The following is a 21,315-nucleotide window of genomic DNA, read 5'->3' as shown; positions in this document are numbered from 1 at the left end:
TTACAACTGTGCTTTTGTAAAATAAGGAAAATAAACAGTGTAGGCATTTTCTCTTTTCTATCGCTGCAAACTATTTTTAGAAACGCGTCAATAAAATGCACTGAAACAACCCTAGACATGAGACATATATATATATATATATATATATATATATATATATATATATATATATAGAAAGCTTGAAGAATCTACTTTTAAATGCAGCACATGCATGTTGAAAACAAACATTGTTCAATAAAGCAATCAGTATGAAACTAGCAAAGTCTGAAGTGCATGGTGCAAAAGCGTTAAGGGCAGGTCCGAATGTACTTGCTATTTTAAGCACAGAAATATATGCTCTGCGGCCCAGCGCATGGTCTAACAGGGTTGAGCTTATTCTGTTGATGAGTTATGGGTGTGTTTTGACCATAACGTGCATTAAAACAATCAGTCTTATTCCCTTTAAGAGTCAGAATAAGAATGTTTTTTAAAATTGTCCTAAGGCAAGAATGGATGTTGTTAAATAGTTTTAAGGCAACTTTGATGAAAGGTTAAACTTCAAATGTTTACTATATATGAGATATTAAAATGAGTTTTATTTGTGCAAACACACAACACTTTTTTTGTGGTTTACATACCGTGAACCATATAAACACAGAATAAATTAATTTCAGAAATTTTCTGTGCACAAAATCTGTAATTTTAGGACAGTATGTGGATTAGTAGGACACCTAGGCCATCTGCTGTTCATTACTGGTATGACATGATTATGAGCAATGTGTCCGTCTACAATAGAGGATATATACATTTCTTTAACAGACACACACACACACACACACACACACACACACACACACACACACACACACACACACACACAAAAAAAATTATATATACACACACACAGTATGTCACAAAAGTGAGTACACCCCTCCCATTTCTGCAAATATTTATATCTATTCATATATATATATATATATATATATATATATATATATATATATATATATATATATATATATATATATATATGTGTGTGTGTGTGTGTGTGTGTGTGTGTGTGTGTGTGTGTGTGTGTGCATAAAAATATATATTGTGTTTTAACATGTTTGCATTTGAATACATGTTTGTATTTAAATATAAAGCAAATAAAAGCTCATTAAACATCCTCACAACAATGTATAAGTATATACACACACACACACACACACACACACACAAAAGGAATAAGACAAAAAAGAATGCATCAGACATCACCACATAAATAAAACTCAAGAAAAACATGTGATTTAAAAAACTGTTGCGGTCAGAAAGTGTTTAGTTCATTTATAATGTGTTGACATATTTTTTTTATTGGTTGTTTTTCTTTTTTGTTTTTCTTTTGCTCTTTGAATTCTGCGGTTAGTGTTTCATTAGCTAGAGGGCGCTCTGGCTTTGCTGCGATGTGATGACATGAGCTCTAGTACATTTTCCTCATCCAGGACACCAACGGACATCACTCTTTCTGATATCCAGCGAGCTAAAGCAGCTGTCAAACATTTGCTACTTCATAAACTGCATCGACAAGCGCAAAATACAGCTTATTGACGCGCGTGAGCATCTGCATCGTCAAGGTGAGTGCGCATCATCCTGGCCGCATCTTCACAGAGCGTCAGAAAACGCGCTAATGTTTATCTGTCACACTCCTAGCAAGGATGTATGGCTACTGATGTAGTAGCTGAATTATTCAGTATTTTTATTAGGTTCTCTTTAGACTTTATTGCAGATATGATTGACCACTATAGCATATTTGTCGTCTTATGTCTTTCCAAATCGAAAATAACAGTTTGACGTCTGCAAGATTGTGACGTATTATGCGACTGTGTTGCGCCGAATCTCTTGATGAGATAAAAGAAATGCAGTCTATAAATAAATAAACAAGTGGATATAGTTTACACATAGTTATTCGCATTTGTTTATGACTTACTTTACGCGTTTAAATGGTATATTTTCTCTTGTAACACGAGCTAACCCAACCGTGTGTCTCAGAATTTCTGCAGGACATCGATCCGGGTGTGCTTCAAACAGAATTAGCCAAAATGTCACTCTATCCATCTCTAGAAGACATGAAGGTGGATAAATTCATACAGGTTGGTCGCATTTGTGTATTTTTTAAAAGAAACAGCATGACTTAGGCTATTTTACATAATCAATATACAACTTTTATTTTAATTTTTCTCTCAAGGCACACAACACTCCAACTGCGAGTCCATCAAAAGCTTTACCTCTCCCCGAACCTTCCAGTGACCAGAATGAACCCAGTACCTACTATGATTCAAAAGCTGAACAAACAGGTAACAATATGTTCTGTATGCATTATTTCAACGTCTGTGATGGGAAAGAGGCTTAGATCATCAGTAGCTACGTCCAGCCACACTTTACTGCAGTGTTCTCACAAACTTGAACAATCAGATATTAATAGATAGTTCACCCAAAAAATAAAATGTACTTACTATTTACTTACTCTAATGTGGATTCAAACCTTTATCAGTTTTTCCTCTGTTGGAAATAAGAATGTTATCATATAAACTGGGGACTATTGATAGTTTTCAGTCAAATGACATGTGCCCAGGGGTGGATTTAACCAATAGGCAAGGTAAACAGCCACTTAACCCCAGGACATCTCAGGGCCCACAGTAAATTATACCTATAAACTATGTATAACATTGTTTTCTATCATATTTTGTAAAGTGAGAGTCAAACAAATACATTTTTACATCATTAAATATTATTTAATATGCAATAAAAGATAATATTATTTGAATAATGTAATATTATGTCATTATAAGATTATACTATAAAATATCCACCACCCCAATCATGGAGCAGTTTAGCAGTCTAATTTATAAAAAATATATCCTTATTATTTTTAGTTATAAATCTATAAAAAAAATAATAATTTAAAATGTAGAGCTTGCATTAGGATAAAATATAGAAAAGAAGAATAAGTGACATAAAAAACAGCACAATAAATAACATAAATAATATAAAATTATAACATAGTAGAAAGAGTGCATTTCAGGATTTGGGCCCCATGGCTGAAATTGCTTTAGGCCCCTAAATCACTAAATCCACCTCTGCATGAGCAAAAAAACAATGAGCCAAATTGGCAGCTACTGTATTTTGGAATCTCCGTAGAAATGCAGGAAAAACTATTTTACTATAACATATTTCTATCTGTTTTAAGTTACTATGAATATCTGAATCATATATCAACAAAACAAAACTAAACAAAACAGAGATATGATCACAAACTGTAAACTGTGGGCACATGCGGTCCATATACTACACCTGCACCAGTTTTTCTTTCAATTAAAACACTTGTGTCCCTATCAGAGCTACAATACGGTGATGTTCATTTCTATCTTTTGGATATTACTAGTGACAGAATTATAGCTTGTAAGTTTCTGCTATTATATTTGGTGTCATTCATTCATTTATTCATTCATTCATTTTCTTTTCAGTTTAGTCCTTTTATTAGTCAGGGGCAGGCCCGGATCAAGAACTCAGGGGCCCCTGGGCACATATCTTGTAAGGCCCCCTATCTGGCCGCACCCCTATAGTTTAATTAAAAAAATAAGAATAATATAATAATTTTTAAATAAAATGAATTTATAATTTGTTGCTCACATATTTAAATAAATGATAGTACATATGTATTTATAGTCTACAAAGATTTAACTTATTTTCCAAAGCATTGAATAAAAATACTAATAAAACTAGTGAAAATGAATGTTTTTTAGTATACTTGTTCAAGCACTATATATATAATATATATATATATATATATATGTATGTATGTATGTATATGTATGTGTGTGTCACAGGGGCACTTCAGATCATTCTGAAAGGGCACTTTCTATCCAAGACAAAAAAGGGCATGTGCACTGCACAGGTTGAGCCCTATGTGTGCACGTGCCTGGTTTCCGCTCTTGACCAATTACAGCATTCTGTTTAGTAAAAGAAAGAAAGACAATTAAATATAATAATAATAATAATAATAGTTATATATGATAGCGATTTTTTGCTCAGAAGAAAAACAGTTGTCTGAGCAATATAGTTTTTACAGAGAGGGAGGCACCTTTATTAAGGCTAAACATTAATAAAGACCCACGAGGCACTTGTGACTTTATATCACATTTGCATTATTTTTAAAAAATGTTTCCTTCCTGTTAAACATAAATATATTTTTAATCTGATATGTAATGGAGAGAAAAAAAGTAGCATGAGTTCAGCTGATGGTGGATTCAAATCAGGTTGATGACCAATCTCATCAAAAGATGTTACTGTGCACATTACGAGGTACGCAACTCACACTGTAATGCTAAGTAGCTCTTTACTCATGTTGTCTCTGTCAAATAGGCATTAATGGGCGTAAACCGTGAATCGATTATTCCAACTAGGTGCGCTATTTGCAATTAGCCTAAAAAGACACTTCGAAATTGTCTTTTTTTTTTCTCCGCCATCGCAGGGGCCCTAAATGCGAAAGGGCCCCTGGGCCTGTGCCCATAAGGCCCATTGGTTATCCGGCCCTGCTCAGGGGTCGCCACAGTGGAATGAACCACCAACTTATCCAGCATATGTTTTTACGCAGCACTCATACACACTCTTTCACACACATACACTATGGCCAATTTAGCTTATTTAATTTACTTACAGTGCATTTGTTTGGACTGTGGGGGAAACTAGAGCACCTGGAGGTGCCACACCAACACGGGTAGAACATGCAAACTCCACACAGAAATGCCAACTGACCCAGCCGGGGCTCGAACTATAGATATTCTTGCTGTGAGGCGATCATGCTACCCACGCACAGCTCAGGAATGTCTCTTATCAGTTAGTAATCTTATGGCACTACAACTACCTGCTTTTTAGCCAATTAAAAGATCATTAACTCAGCCCATGACTTGGCTGTCAGTGGGAAAAAGTAATGTTTCGGCCTAATGCCTTTTTTTGTGTTCAACAGAAAAAAGAATCTTAAGTGGATTTGTTAAAAGTGAAGGGTGGGTAAATGATGACAAAATGTTAAATTTTGGGTAAACATATCATTTTAAAATCAACATTTTCAGGAATGGAAAAGATGTGGAAACTACATTTGCAAGAGCCATGTTGACAAATGACAATGTCCTTAGTCTTAAGCTTTTGCTCTGCTCTAATATTTTGCTATAGTTTTAAGATATAGCTTAAAGATTGCTAACAGTTTTTATCTGTTACTTTGTGCTGATATCAGAAGGAATTATTTTGCTTGCATTATGTAGCAAATAAAGCTAGACCTTTTTTATGTTGCTTGTTTCTGTTGTTAGGTACCAGTAGCAGGTTGTACCCTGAGCTGAATGAGTTTATGGGTCTAAACCTCAGTTCAGATGCCCTACAAACATTTTCCTCGTCAATCGCTGACCAGACTGCTGGGGTGAGTGTGTTTGCCTGTGAAAGCCACACAGAAACATTTTAATTGCATCTTAGCTACAATATATTGAAAAAAGAGAAAGAATTAATCATTTAAAGTAGCTGGACTTTAGTGCAGTTTTTAATATGATTGTTTTAAACTTGGCTCAGTTGACTAGTCTATTCCAGAGTCTGATTACAAAAAGTTCAACCTACAGTTTTTTTTATGATATTTTCAGTCGTGAAATACATTACAACCTAACCTGGTTATAAGCAGGTTTTATTCTCTAAACTTTTGAGTTTCTGTCTGTCTTCTCCCATTTTTTAAAGATGAAGCGGTATTTCTCACTTTAGCCTTAGTTATTCATTGCCTACATTTCAGTCACATAAAGAACAAAGTTACAAAAATGGCTGTCCTTTTTGGGAAATGTACAAATAGATTCAATACCATAGTTTTAAGGTTTACTTTTGATAATGCAAAAAATAAATAATTAGCTTAAATTCACTGTCCTTCAGCAGGGACATGTACTTTTATTAGATTAAGGTGATTATTACTTGAGCAGCTGTTTTCCCACGTTAACTGTCTCTTATTCGCTGATGCAGTGGAGTTGCTTTTTTAAATATATGGTCATATTTGCTATAACTTTGCATGAGCACATCGAGTTCAGCTGGAGAAAGAAATGCTGATCTCTTTTTTCAGATGTAACTTGTAATATCTGAGCTGCATTGATAATGCCTTTTTATAGTCTCACTGTGTGCACTTAACTCTGAATTAGTCTACTTAGAGTTGATTGACAACTCAGATCAGCTGTTCTGAAACATAAAACTCAGTTTTTAATCTCTCGAATCACTAAATCAACTCAGAGTTCGCGTTTAAAATCCACACTGGTTAAGCCTCCTTACTGAAAAAGGCCCAGCACTACATGTTCGTGTGAAAATAAACTTTTCAGAAGTTGCTTTAAGAAGCTTTATTCACTGATTTAATTTTTTTTTAATTAAAATTACTTTAAAGGGGTAGTTTACCAAAAAATGTATGTAGTTTCAACCCCCTGACATCTTCATTTATCTTCAGAGCACAAATTAAAATATTTCTGATGAAATCCCAGAGCTCCCTGGTCCTCCAGAGACAGCAATGGTCCTGACTCTTTCAAAGTCCAGAAAGATACCAAAAACACTATCAAAACAGTTCACGTGGAACTATATGAACTATATATATATAATTTTATTTATTTAGGGTGAACTAACCCTTTAAATAATAATTTTGATTTGACTAAATCACATGATATAACATTTTAGGTAACCAAATGATTTTTGCAGTATAGTAATATTGCTTTTCTTTTAGGCTCTCAGCGTGTGTACCTCTGGAATGAGCTGGGCAGCAGCACCTATAACAGGAAGTGACCTGGGAGTGAAGAGAGCGGAGATTCGGCAGGGTGTACGGGAGGTGGTGCTGTGCAAAGACATGGATGGAAAAATTGGCCTCCGCCTCAAAGCCATAGATAATGTATTTATTAATGTCATAAATTCTTCAAATATAAGATGTTTTATAAAGAAAAAAAGAGCAGATAATCTAAGGGCTGGGCGATATGACGAAAATGTCATCACAATATAGTGCTTTCTTCTGTCAATTTAATTAGTTAATTTAAATATTCATTCATTCATTTGCCTTCAGCTTAGTCCCTTTATTACTCAGGGGTCACCACAGCGGAATGAACCACCAGCTTATCCAGAATATGTTTTACACAGCCTATGCCCTTCTAGCTGCAACCCAGTACTGGGAAACATCCATACACTCTCATACACTACGGCCAATTTAGTTTATTCAATTCATCTGGACCACATGTCTTTAAACTGTGGGGGAAAACAGAGCACCCAGAGGAAACCTACGCCAACATAGGGAGAACATGCAAACTCCACACAGAAATGCCAACTGACCCAACCAAGACTCGAACCAGCAACCTTTTTGCTGTGAGGCGACAGTGCTAACCACTAAACCACTTCATCACCCTTAATTTCTGTACTTTTTAATAATTTCTACACTTTTTTTAAATTTTACAATCTTTACTTATTCATGTGATCATATTTCTCACTATAAACAGAACTTCAGGGCAAATGTTTAATTAAAAATGTTGAAATCATAAATAAATTTTAATAAAATATAAAACACTACTCAAAGTGTAACTATTACAGACCCAGCATATAATATTGGTACCTAAAATGTTGTACAAAAATGTGTACAAAAACATTGTACTTTTTAAATTTCTGATCTGACATGTTATTCATGTCGACTTGTTATGGATGTCCACCTATAGGTGATATTGACCTACTATAATTTTGTTAAAATAGAATTACCATAAACAATGTGTTTTGTGAAGCCACCATATAAAAAATAGAGTATAATATGAATAGATAGACTTTTGTCATATTTAAAATCAATATAAAATAACCACTCATTACAACGGAGATATGCAGAAGAGCCTCTCTGAACACACAACACGTTCAACCTTGAGGCTGATGGGCTACAGCAGCAGAAGACCACACCAGGTGCCACTCCTGTCAGCTAAGATCAGGAAGCTGAGGCTACAATTCACACAGGCTCACCAAAATTGCACAATAGAAGATTGGAAAAATGTTGCCTGGTCTGATGAGTCTCGATTTCTGCTGCCACATTTGGATGGAAGGTCAGAATTTGACATCAACAACATGAAAGTATGGATCCATCCTGCCTTATATCAACAGTTTAGTCTGCTGCTGGTGGTGTAATGGTGTGAGGATGTTTTCTTGGCACACTTGGGGTCCATTAGTACCATTTGAGCATCGTGTCCACACTACAGCTTACCTAAGTATTGTTGGTGACCCTGTCATCCCTTTATGACCACAGTGTACCCATCTTCTGATGGCCTCTTCCAACAGGATAACGCACTGTCATAAAGCATTGTCATTCTTGAACATGACAACGAGTTCACACTACTCAAATGGCCATTAAAGTCACCAGAACCTAATCCAATATAGCACCTTTGGGATGTGGTGGAACGGGAGATTCGCATTATGGATGTGCAGCTTACAAATCTACAGCAACTGCATGATGCTATCATGTCAATATTATCAAAATATCTGAGCAATATTTCCAGTACCCTGTTGAATTTATGCCACGTGAAGGATTAACGAAGTTTTGATGGCAAAACGGGTCCAACCTGGTACTAGTAAGGTGAACCTAATAACGTGGCTGGTTAGTGTATTAGTGTAGTGTATTATCATATTGCACAGCCCTAGATAATCTATAGCAATATTGCTATTTGCTTGTTAAGTTGGAGGTGATGTATGGACATTTTAAAGTGTTTTTTTATGTTAATAATTTGATTTAAAATTGTGTAAGTGTTCATTGTTTTCTTTTTTATTAGTATCATTAAGTATAATGATATTCTCTGATTCTCAGTGCTCAAATATGTGTTTCAGGGTGTGTTTGTGCAGTTAGTGCAGGCCAACACAGCTGCAGCTTTGGCAGGACTGCGCTTTGGTGATCAGATTCTGGAGATCAATGGCAAATCATGTGCAGGCTGGAATAGCGATTATGCACACAAGGTGCTCAAGAACTCCAATCCAGAGAGAATTACTTTGGCTGTGCGAGACAGGTATGAAAAACACACATACACACATGCACAAACACATATTACACGGAGCAGTTCGGCAGGTTTCAAATACTCTGCACAATGCTGTTTTATTTATGAGGTTCAGGTCATTAAATCTGAATAATTCATGAAGAGATCAGACACAGGAGTGCGTGTTATGTAGTTTTAGACTCACAACTATCCAGCAGTGCAAACATTGTATGTGTTGTCATTGACCAATATTTTAAATTCAGACCGTAAATATACCAAAATTTAGACTGTGGTTATCAGTAGTGGTGTTACGGATCACAAATCTTACAGTTTAGATCACACTATGTTTTGTACATCACGGATCAGACAATTTTTTGGATCAGCAAAAAATGGAGACAAATATCATTTGCTTTCCATTCATACAAAAATATTACTGCAAAAAACATTGGTTTTAACATATTTTAGAACCCGTAATTGTAATAAAAATAAAAATCAAGAAAGAAGCAGCTAAAAAAAAGCTAAATATTCAATACGAAAAATGATCTCTGCTACTGTTGCTGATATTGCTAAATCTAGAAATCTTGTACAACATATCATATTTAATTTCAGTAAATGATTTAACATATAATGGCATTTGTTATAGGCTATATGTTTATTTTTAAATAACTGAAATTGTATTATTTTTCTATTTAGTTTTAAATAATTAATACTTTTTTAAATAACCAAAAAAAAATGTTAGGGAGTAAAGGAGTAAATAGTGGTTCCATTTTCATTTTAGGATCACTATCCCTTTAAGTCAAAGTCCCTTTAGAGATTCTTTAGTCTTGGTATAAGGTTGTTTGCTCACTAGCACTTTTGGTTCTCACCCAGGTTCGTTTGACATCAGAGTACGGTACGTTTAGCTAGTGTGAATGTGTCATCTGAACTCGGGTGCACACCCGTGAACCGGAAGTCTGCCTGAAAAGGTGGTCTTGGGTACGGTTCACGCGAACTCTGGTCCGGTTCACTTCTGGTATAATTGCAATCATACCAAATAGTGGAATGTTTTCATAACATTCATTCGTGTGTAATTTTTGTGACAGTCTGAATGACTAACTAGCGTATTTTGATCTTAATATTGAATAATTACATAAAGATATATATTTTTAATTTCGCACAGCTTACAAAGCGCTAACATGATGTAAAACTGCCTGTTTATGAACTCAAAGAAAGACATGTCCTATTAACTTCCTAGAGCTTGAGTGTCCACATATGTGGACAGCACATTTTAGCTCTTAAGTGGTTATTTAAAAATAAAATTTGAATGTTTTATATTTTATTACAGACATACAGTGTCATATGAAATGTCCCAAACCCTAATTTTAACTGTCCAAAAATGTTGGGAAAATATTTTGTTTTTACTCTCTGAAAGTCAAAGCAAGTAAAAAAAATTCTAGGTTATATATGCATCAAAAACATTCAGGAACAATTATGTTTTATGTAAATTCAAACCACAAGTTCACATGGACAACATTTTTCTCTAAAAGATGATACGAAGATTTTTATTCTAATTAGGTTCCAATAAGCCCAAAAAACAACGTGAAATAAAAAATGCATGTAAAAAACAGCTTGGGCCTTAAGAGGTTAAACTGTACTATAACTCTGTATAATTCTGAGGTAAGAAATGAATATTTTATACATACTTCAGTGCCAAACATATCAGTGTAAAACAAGCTATTAAACTAAATAGAATTTACAAAATCTACTTGCCTGACTGGAAAAACAATAGCCATGGGATGTCGGTCTACCGGGTTTTGCAAGCCCTGTATAATATGCCATTACCCTAAAACAGGCACTGTAGTTAACCTAGTAAATAATGAAGCATTTTTATGATCTTACATGAATGTGCATGATCTGTCATTGTTTGCAGACCACTGGAGCGAACTGTTACCCTTCACAAGGACATGAACGGGCAGCTTGGCTTTATTTTTAGAAAAGGTCGGATCACCTCAATAGTAAAGGACAGCTCATCTGCACGCAACGGCCTGCTTACTGATCATCAAATCTGTGAGATCAATGGTCAGAACATCATTGGACTAAAGGTAAATGACATTCATATAATACTTTTTTCTTATTTCTAAAAACAGCAGTTAAGGTGTAAGATTTGATTTAAGCTACTTTCCTTTTTTTTACTTCTGTTTTATCAGGACACGCAAATCATGGACATTCTTAATTCTAGCGGGGGCGTTGTCACAATAACCGTAATGCCAGTGGTCATCTTTGAACACATGATGAAAAGGTATGCAAAGTAAACCTTGGGTGCATTACCTATTAACTCTATATAGATATCTTTTTTCTTTTTTTCATTCCTCATTTTCTGTCTTTTCTCATTGCAGGATGTCCAGTAGTATTGTAAAGTCACTCATGGATCATTCTATTCCTGAGGTGTGAGTTGGTTTGGGTCAAACTGTACAGCTTAGGATGATTTGGCCACAGCTTTGACAGCTCACATTTGGTCTGTGGTACAAGTTCAGCTAACATTGTGAGAATTTATACATGTATGTTTTAGAGATTTTTGACATGCAAAGACAAAACAAAGTAAGGAGAATCATAGATATTTACTTCAGCTTTTTTTTAAATAAAAGTAATAGTGTAACCAGAAATGCTGTAATCCTTTACTCATTTACATGTTGTTCTAAACCTGCATACCTTTTCGTTGAGTAACCAAGGCTTGACATTAACAACCACCATCCCGCCAAATGCAGGTACATTTCAGCTGTGTCGGGTTAGATAAACACTCCCACTAGCCACTATGGCTCATTGGAAATTATTTTTAAATGGTAGTTTTCTTAAAAGCAGTGTTCGACAATAAAGATGGCCCAATATTTGTGCAAATTTGATCTTAGAATCGAAAATAATTGTTCCACACAAGCAAAGAAAGCAGGTAAATACTGAATGAGAAGTTGGTCACTTGTGCACACAGGTGATGTGATGTGTGCGCGTTCCCATTTACTTGCGTGAAGTAACCGTGCCTAGAGGAAACGCAACTGGTGCTATCGGTTCTCTTTCAAATAGACTGGACAAAAAGCGATGATCATGCACCTACAGTCCTGCTGCTCACAAGAGCTCACGATTTGAAAAAAATAAATATATACTTTTGTAAGCAGCAGCGGTTGCTGCTTTCGCTTTAATTATTATTTGAACAGATTATTAACAGGGCTAACATAAACCCTGTGCACGTGATCATCCTTCAAGTGATCATTATCACACACAGTATTTTTGTTACCTGTTTTCTTTTGCTACAGTTATTTTTGTTAATATAGTTTAATAGTTTAATTTATTTTACAATAACATTGCTTTAATATGAGATTAACTCCCCATTTATTTTAGGGCTGTGCATTTAATCGAAGATTCCATTTCGATTTTGGCTTCTAACGATAATGAAAAAACATCAATAGAGTTTAAACGGTTATTGCATTATATACCGCCCCCTTTCCAGTTGTACACGTTTGTTGCTCTGCAAAGCTCAGTTCCACGTGAAAATTACTAAAAGCAAGTACTGTAATGTATCTTTTGCTGCATGGGATGCGCATCCTTTATTGATGTACATTCAAATCATTTATGTTTTTAAAAGCGCGAAAGAGCGCATGCTGTTGAACTGCTCTTAAAGTGACAGCACGCAATATTCCTGCTTTTGACTGTTTTTATCATTAATCAAATATCGAAAGGAAAAAATCCCTCACTGCTTTTGACTGAAAGACTGCTGTAGCTAAAGTTTTTTTTCCTTACAGTGAATATGCCTAAAGCACAGTTTGTTTCATATTTTTATTCTATTGTATTTATTTCTCTTTATTTATTTACTGTGAGGACAATAACTGTATATATACAGCTGAAGTCAGATTTATTAGCCCTCCTTAATTATTAACAACCCTTTCCCCCCAATTAATAGTTAAATGGAAAGAAGATTTTCAACACATTATTAAACATAATAAATTTAATAACTCATTTCTAATAACTGATTTATTTTATCTTTGCTTGATGACAGTACATAATATTTTACTAGATTTTTTTCTGAATACAAGCATTTAGATTAAAGTATGATTCAAAGGGTTAATTAGGGTAATTAGGCAAGTCATTGTATAATAGTAGTTTGTTCTGCAGACAATCAAAAAAATGTTGTTTAGGGAGGCTAATAATGTTGACCTTAAAATAAGTTTCAAAATATTTAATCCTGCTTTTATTCTAGCCAAAATAAAACAAATAAGCCTTTCTCCAGAAGAAAAAATATAGGAAATACTGTGAAAAATTCCTTGGTCTGTTAAACATCATTTGGGAAATATTTATTTAAAAAAATAAATTACATGAGGACTAATCATTTTGACTTCCACTAATAATCATTTGAAATAATTGTGATTACATCTATTACCAAAATAATCGTGATTATGATTTTCCCATAATCGAGCAGCCCTAATTTATGTGTAGTTAACTGGTGATCTGGAACCTTTAGTCAGGACAGATTGCTGTGCATATATTAGATACAAGACAATAATTCTTTTTAATTGTCAATTTTTTTTAAAGAAAGGTTTTGTTGGATGAAATAGTGCATGTATACAGCTATATTTTGCTTGTTTTGACACCTCTAATTTAAAATTTGTGGCTAATAAATAATTATTTATTTTTGGTGTTGTTAAATTTGGTAAATCCCTAATTCTGAGCCCTAAAAAGTCGAATTGAAATGCGACAACACATTTGCTCATACACATTAAGCAAGCTCATGCAAAACACACACAAAAAGTGAAATAAATGAGGAGGCATGTGGACATAACAAAATATATATAAAGTTAATGTAGCATGCCATATTTATGAATATAAAATATGTTTTTACCAACAACAGAATTGTGGCTAGTGAAAATGTTAAGTGGCTAGTAATGTTGGAAATCTGCTATGTCAAGCACTGTGTGTAACACAAGAGAATGTGTTAGAATATGAAGAATGTCCACACTAGAGCTGCGCGATTTGGGAAAATATCTAATTGCAAATTTAAAAAAAATAAATAAATAAAATAATATATATATATATATATATATATATATATATATATATATATATATATATATATATATATATATATATATATATATATGTATGTATGTATTATTTTTTGACAGATATTACGATTTGATTTGCAATTTAATTTTTGTAGTCAAGCTGCAGCTCAGTAATGTCTAAGCCGTGGCATCAATTCTGTGTCAGCTCTTAAGAATGACCTGTTCTTGTTCTGTTTCTGTGAAATTGAAACCAAGATATTCCCATTTTAATAATGTCCTGTTTTTCTTTGATAATATTTAGTCTATTAATGCTTCTGAAGCAGCAGACGCCATCATCCCACTTGTCCGCATGTTCCTGTTTGTTTTTGTTTTTTTTAAATAGTTTTTTTTTTTTGTAAACATTCCACATAGTTAGGTTGCAAAATTCTGATTGGGCAGAATGAAAGACTGCTCACTCAACTGGCTAGTAAGACTGTCACACACAGATGGCAGTCACACATTTGGAAAATTAAATTAAATTAAATAATACATAAATATTTCATAACGTAGCCTCTTGCTATTAACTAATTGCAACATTTCAAATAGCAATTGCAAATGGATATCGATTAATCGCACAGCCCTAGTCCACACTATTCTTAACAGTGAAAGTGGAACTTGATGCTGTTTAACTTCAGTCACACATCTGCATAGTAACTGATTTATTAGAATCAACAATGATTCTAGATTTGTGACTCATTCATGGTGCTTAAAAAAGGTCATAACCAATCATGTCTACATTTGACTGTAAATAATATTCTGCAGTGCATATATTCTGCTTAAATTGGAAGTCACAGACTCTACTTTTTGAGTGTTTTATTCACTCATTTTAGCTGGGGATGAGTGCTTAAGTATAGGATGTACATATCATCAAACTCAGGGCATCAAAGTGAAATGCCATTCCAGAGTGAAAGCAAAGTTTCAGATATTGATTAAAAAGCTAGTTGTTTTTCTTTGGATTGATTTGCATGAGTTATTATCCTCAGGAATAGCTATGTGCCCTAACACAGTAAATATGTCCAATTTTGAGTTTCATGGAAGGTTTAGAACAACATGAATGTACAGTTGAAGTCAGAATTACTAGCCCCCCCAAATTATTAGCTCCCCTGTTTGTTTTATTCTTTTTTCTTTTTTAACGAAAATATTTATTTGAACACATTTCTAAACATAATAGTTTTAACAACTCATTTCAAATAACTGAATTATTTTATCTTTTCCATGATGACAGTAAATAAAATTTGACTAGACTTTTATTAAGACACTTTTATACAGGGTGACTTTTAAATAATAATAAAAAAATGCTTTTATTCTACCCAAAATAAAACAAATAAAAATTTCTCCAGAAGAAAAAAATATTATAGGACTTTTTGTTAAAATTTTCTTGATCTTTTTAAACATAATTTTGGAAATATTTAAAAGAGAAAAACAAAATTCAAAGGGGGGCTAAAAATTCTGACTTCAACTGTAAGTAAATTGTGGTAATTTAACATTTTACATTTTTGGAGGAATTAATTATTCCATTCTCTTTGTTCATCTTTAGTTGTTTTGTGTTAAGCTTAAAGCTTCACTTTCTTAATGCTACTTATTTCCATTACAGGAGGCTTATGCTGTAAATCTCTCTTAACAAAGCTGTTAAAATTAAAGTATTAAAGCCATTAAAATCTATGCACTGCTGAAGACAGTTTTGCAAGAAAAACATGGCACAGAAGTCAGAGCTTAATTATCTGATATTTATTCTGAAGTGTTCAAATTTTAGTTCATATTTGTGGTTATTTTATGTAGCTTTATTCCGACGTTTTCATTGTTATTGTTTTGGTTTTTGTGTCCTTTTGTGGTTTTTACTTACAAAATAAAAGTTTGCTTTCCTCCCTAAAAATGTTTTCTTGTTTTCTCTTCAGATAGGACAAACCTACCTTTTGGTACTTTGCTATTGCATCCAAATCAAAAACCTGTTTTTTTCTTTTAGGAACTATTTCACATGAATTTAAAGTACTGCAAGAGTTTTTTTGTCTATATCATATATATTATGTATGAAATGTTGCTATATTTGCTTCATATATATATACATAGTAACAAAATGAAATGTCTGTCTGTTGTTTTTTGTTATCCATGGAATAATGAAAATAAAAATGCTGTTCTAATAGAACTACAGATGCACTAGAGGGCGCTGGTCAGACACCTGGAATGTAAAATAGGTGAGTGGGTTAATAAACACACACACACACACACACACACACACACACACACACACACAGTAACAGAATGAATGATCAACTGTTCACCTACTTAGTTCAGTGAACTGAACAATTGAACAATTTAAGTATAGTCTACAAAACAACCAAGTTAAATGAACCTAAATTTACCAGTTTTGGGAGACTCCATTGCTCAATTAATTTGAGGTAACGAGTAATTAATTTAATTCAGTCAACTTATTAGGCTATTCAATGAATGGAGAGTCCAGCTCCAACCCAAGAAAAGAGATGCTCTGCATTGGCACCAGCTTGCTGCTTTCTTGGTTAAGCCAAAGCCTTAATTTGCTTTGGTGTTGAAGCACTGTGTCCCTGTGATTAATGAACTGTTTGTGCAGATGCGTTAGGATCATCCATTCATTAAAAACCCTGATACCATCACCCATAGGCAAGGGTACCCTACAAAACATTCATGAATACCCACAGAGAAAGAAAAAGACCAAAGAATCAAGACGTAAAAATCTGTTATGTTGATATCTGCTAACCAATGCTGAGAATTGACACAATCAGGCCGCCAGACTCTGCTAGTGGGACAAGAGGAACAATCTCTGGTGTTTTCAGAGAGGAAAAATTTCTGACATTCAACAATCTCTGACGTACTAGATGGTCCAACCTCGGATCAGCCTGCGCATTCAGCATCCAGTACATTTCCATTCTAGCAAACCAGAAGATGACAGCCCACCCTCCTGTGCAGTCATGGACATCTACTGTACAAAGTCCTGCATGTCATCAAATGAAAATGAAACTGTAAGGCAGGAAAGGGCTGCAACCATCGACAATCATGACACTCCACCCATTTAATAGCATCAAATAACAGAATAATAGCAAACATCACTAAAATTAAAAACTACACTGTAAAAATAGCAGTTTTCCGTATTTTCTAATTCATGTTTTTACTTTTTTATTTCCCCCCATTTATTTATGCTTTTGAATTGCATTACGGGATCTTATTTTTTCTTCCAACAACCTTTAAGTTAGAAAAAATGACTTATTCATTAATTCATTTTCTTGTCGGCTTAGTCCCTTTATTAATCGGGGGTGGCCACAGCGGAATGAACCGCCAACTTATCCAGCACGTTTTTACGCAGCGGATGCCCTTCCAGCCACAATCAATCTCTGGGAAACATCCACACACACTCATTCACACGCACACTCATACACTACAGTCAATTTAGCTTACCCAATTCACCTGTTCCGCATGTCTTGACTGTGGGCAAAACCGGAGCACCCACGCGAACTCAGGGAGAACATGAACATATACATTTGTAATTATGTTCATATCTGTCTGCGTACTTCTGATTATTAAAAGCAGCGTGTACATATATTCATCTATTGTTAATCTCTGTTAATAGTTAAGACAAACAGTATATAATCTGTAAATATCACCCTAGTTTTACTTTATAATTTATACCCATATCCTGCACTTGATGCTATTACACTTCTGCTTAGATTTCGTTGCCTTGTACTTGTACATGTACATGTGTAATGACAATAAAGTTGAATATAATCTAATCTTATGCTTTCTTTAATAAAGCAGTTATTATGCATCAGATTTAGTTTGAAACCATTTAACTTTACTTTGAAATCGTTTCAAATCATCAAACTTCAAGTTTAGTGTGAAACCTTCAAATACAAGCTTATATTCTAGACCACTGGTTCCCAAAGTGGGGGTCATGGGACGATGACCAGGGGTCGCTTGGTGATTTTCAAATCTCAAATAAATATTATGAAAATATAAGAATTACCATATTTAATTGAATATTAATGTAATAGTGCATTTTAACATCACTAAGAAGATCACTGAAAAAAGTGTTGCATGCAGAACTGTTGCAAACAATTTTTTTGTGTTGAATTTATACAAACAAATTAAGTTTAGTAATGTTCAACTTAATTTGTTTGTTTAAATTCAGCCCAAATGAATAGTTTACAACCTCTTAATGTAAAGAAATTGAGTAAATCCAAGGAATCATCTTTGAATAATTTTTTTCAGTGTCGTTAATAGTTATATTAAAGAAACTACAACATACAAATAAAAATGTATCAGTCTTTAAATTGTTTTTTTTATTATTATTATTATTGGATTGTGACCCTGCATGGGGTGTTTAGATTTACCAAACAGCAATAGTGTCAGCTGCAGCAGATTCATTTTATTGGCCCAGATCAAACGTTCTGACAAGCTTTATGGCACTCTAATACATAAAAATGTATATTTGATGTTAATAATAAAATAATAAATGACTATAAAAAATTTTTATGGTTATTTGACTGGTTCATTTTTGTGATGTCAATGTGCTCTATAGTTGTGTATGCAAAATTTGTATATTTATAACCACCTTCAAGAAAAATGAGGGTAGCGGGTCACTGACATTGTTAATTTGGGGGTTGCAAGCTAAAAAGTTTGGGAATCCCTGTTCTAGACAATATATGTAATATTTCCTTGATTGGAGGAGTACATCTTTTACATCTCTTAATGTAAATAAGTTGTCATTTAATAAGATTGTCAATAACTCAGTTTTGACAAAAATGAGAGAAAGAACCTCAAAGTGTTGAAATATTACTTTTACCATCATTATTGATCAAGTTCTTTGAGAACTTTGTTTCTTTTGAAACCAAAGAAGAGCCAATTTCACATTAGTTTTAAAATTGTCCTCAATGTAAAACCCAACAGTCAACTTAATCAAATGAAATGAGTGTAGTTAACTCAAATTTGACTAAAAATTAATTCAACTCATTTGAAAAGACTTTTTAATTCAGTGTTGAAGGTAATGAGTTAATTGAATACCTCATTATATCAACTTAAATGGAGAAAGTTCACAGTACTCAGATAGATTAGTTTTTAACTCAAATAGTTTGTAGCAATCGGTTTCCTCAAATGTTTTGAGTTACCTTAATTTATAGGGTTTTATAGTGCTCAGGTGGTTTGAGTTCTCATCATTTATTGAGCTTTACTGTGCTCAAACTGCATTATGTACTCAAATAGATTAAGTTCACAGAACTCGTAGGATTTGTTTTTGAACTTAAATAGTTTGTAGCAATCAGTTTCCTCAAATGGTTTGAGTTATATAACTTATTGGGTTTTACTGTGCATATATGCTAAATGTTGTCTGTTATAAATTAACCTGTTGTAATTTTAGATTTTAACTAATTAGTACAGAAACTATATTTCCTAATTCTAATAAACGAAATACATATTTAGATTGTTCTGTGGCGACAAATTATGTTTAAGCAGTATGACCAAAAAAAGCTAAATTATTTTCATGATATACAGTAGGTGGCGATGTGAGGACACGACAACAGTCCGCTTTTAAACTCAGAAAACGAGGAAGAAAAATCTTTCTGTTCAAGTCACAAGGGAATAATTCAGAACTTCCATATAGCGCTATTAATGAGTCTTTGACAAGCTCGCACAAGCTCCTTTCGTTATCATGAAGCAGAAGAAAACGGCTCGCAACCAGTCCAGAAAAGGTAACGTTATTTGAATATTCCTTCATCCAAAAAAATGTTCATACTGCGGGGCCCAAGAACGTTACATCAATTCGGATGCTTTTCATGATGCAGTGGTATTTAAATAGGACCACAACCGGTGTTACATTTATGAAGTAGGCGCTTACATGATCAAACAGGTTTAGCGTGTTATTTACACATTTTTGACGAGAATTAACGTTTTATTATGTGTTATTATGAAAACGTAGAGGCTGCAGATATGGGTTCGGTGAGTTTTTCTGTCACTTTTTATGAATGGAATTTGAAAGACCGCTTTCTAAGTAAGTTTTAAGGCACTTTCGTATTGGAGCGATGTTTTTAGATTAACATACTGCATATTTGTTCCATGTTTTTTTAGCATGGTAATCTTTCGTTTCAGTGATTAGTGAGCAAAGTAATTCACCTAACAAATGTTTTGAGATGTACATGAGCCCAGCAGGAACAAAGTAGCCCATAGAGTACCATTATTGTACCATGGTCTTTTTCAATGCAGTTTGTACTCTTTTATTCACTTTATTTTATTTTTTAATTTATCAATTTAATCAATTAATTTTTTCATTGAGGTAAAGTTGGTTTATATTCGCGCATTCACACTTTCTTCTTAATAATGTCATTTCAGAAAAGTATTATTTGTAAAATCTAAATAGTAAAATATATATTAGCAGCCAATGAACATCAAAGTACAACTTGTTTACAGTCAAACAAATAGTGCTAATGTTGTTTTCAAGTCATATTTACATGTGATTTCAGACCCTACATTCAAATTTATGTAGTAAATAATCTAGGGAACTTTAAATGAAGGAATGTGCAAATATAAAACCAACCTTACCTCAATTTATTTTTTGCCAAAAAATATGACCAAAAAACATATTTTATCAAATTCATTGAATCCCTCCACTAAATTGGATCTTGTATTAAAACGATAAAAAATTTTCAAGATTAACAGATAAACTTTTATTTTTCAAGATTATTATTTTTTCAATATTCAGATTTAAAAATAAATATTATTGATGACTGACTGACAATTTGGCCAAATATTTCACAAAACATACAGAGTTTAGTAGCCTTTTAGTATTTCTGTTGGTGCTAGATGCCAATACAACTCGTATATAAGTACACCCCTCACATATCTATCTTTTAATTACTATTTTTAATAGGAAGCTTTACAATATTATATTTGTGCACATACATTAGATAGTCAGTACTGAAGCCAAATCTGGAGCTTATCTAACAAAATAACCTACATTACAGTCCAAAAACTAGAACACCCAAGGTTATATGTTATAGAAAAATGTTAAATACATATTTAAAAAAGTGGAAAAATCAAGAGAGGCAAAAAAATATTTAGCTTGAATTTAATTGTATCTTTCAATTTCTAAATATGTTTGGGGACTAAAATATTATTTTAATAAATGTATCTGTTTAAGAAAACAGTTTTGTTTAAATGCACCAAAAACATTGCCTATATTCGCTGAGAAATGTAGAAAAATATTCATTTTCAAAAAGGGGTGTACTCCA

General features: G+C 33.4%; 3 protein-coding genes across 9 annotated transcripts in view; 2 read left to right on the top strand and 1 right to left on the bottom strand.

The window, feature by feature from the left end:
• LOC147843211 (uncharacterized) overlaps positions 1-21,315 on the bottom strand; it is a 501,869-nt gene that overhangs the window by 147,628 nt on the left and 332,926 nt on the right. The gene's annotated exons all lie outside the window — the stretch shown is intronic.
• sdcbp (syndecan binding protein (syntenin)) lies at positions 1,460-11,595 on the top strand. Its single transcript, NM_214798.2, is given in 9 exon segments — positions 1,460-1,592; positions 2,008-2,108; positions 2,204-2,312; positions 5,322-5,428; positions 6,746-6,907; positions 8,860-9,035; positions 10,912-11,083; positions 11,189-11,280; positions 11,378-11,595. Coding segments are annotated over 8 exon segments (924 nt in total). The 5' UTR covers positions 1,460-1,592; positions 2,008-2,057; the 3' UTR covers positions 11,433-11,595.
• The window catches only part of unm_hu7910 (un-named hu7910), a 77,611-nt gene continuing 75,929 nt past the window's right edge, over positions 19,634-21,315 (top strand). For all 7 annotated transcript variants that reach the window (XR_015496286.1, XR_015496287.1, XM_087261929.1 and 4 more), the window contains exon 1: positions 19,634-19,779. Coding sequence is in view for 2 of the 7 variants with exons in the window: in XM_087261929.1 (XP_087118055.1) it covers positions 19,740-19,779 (40 nt within the window). In the remaining 5 variants the exon portion in view is untranslated. The remainder of the gene's footprint in view (positions 19,780-21,315) is intronic.

Source organism: Danio rerio, chromosome 7 (genome assembly GCF_052040795.2).
Source record: "Danio rerio strain M-AB ecotype USA chromosome 7, GRCz13ab, whole genome shotgun sequence".
In the NCBI taxonomy this organism is placed as follows: Eukaryota; Metazoa; Chordata; class Actinopteri; order Cypriniformes; family Danionidae; genus Danio; species Danio rerio.
The sequence above is the reverse complement of the archived record's forward strand: the minus strand, read 5'-3'. Positions and strand labels throughout refer to the sequence as shown.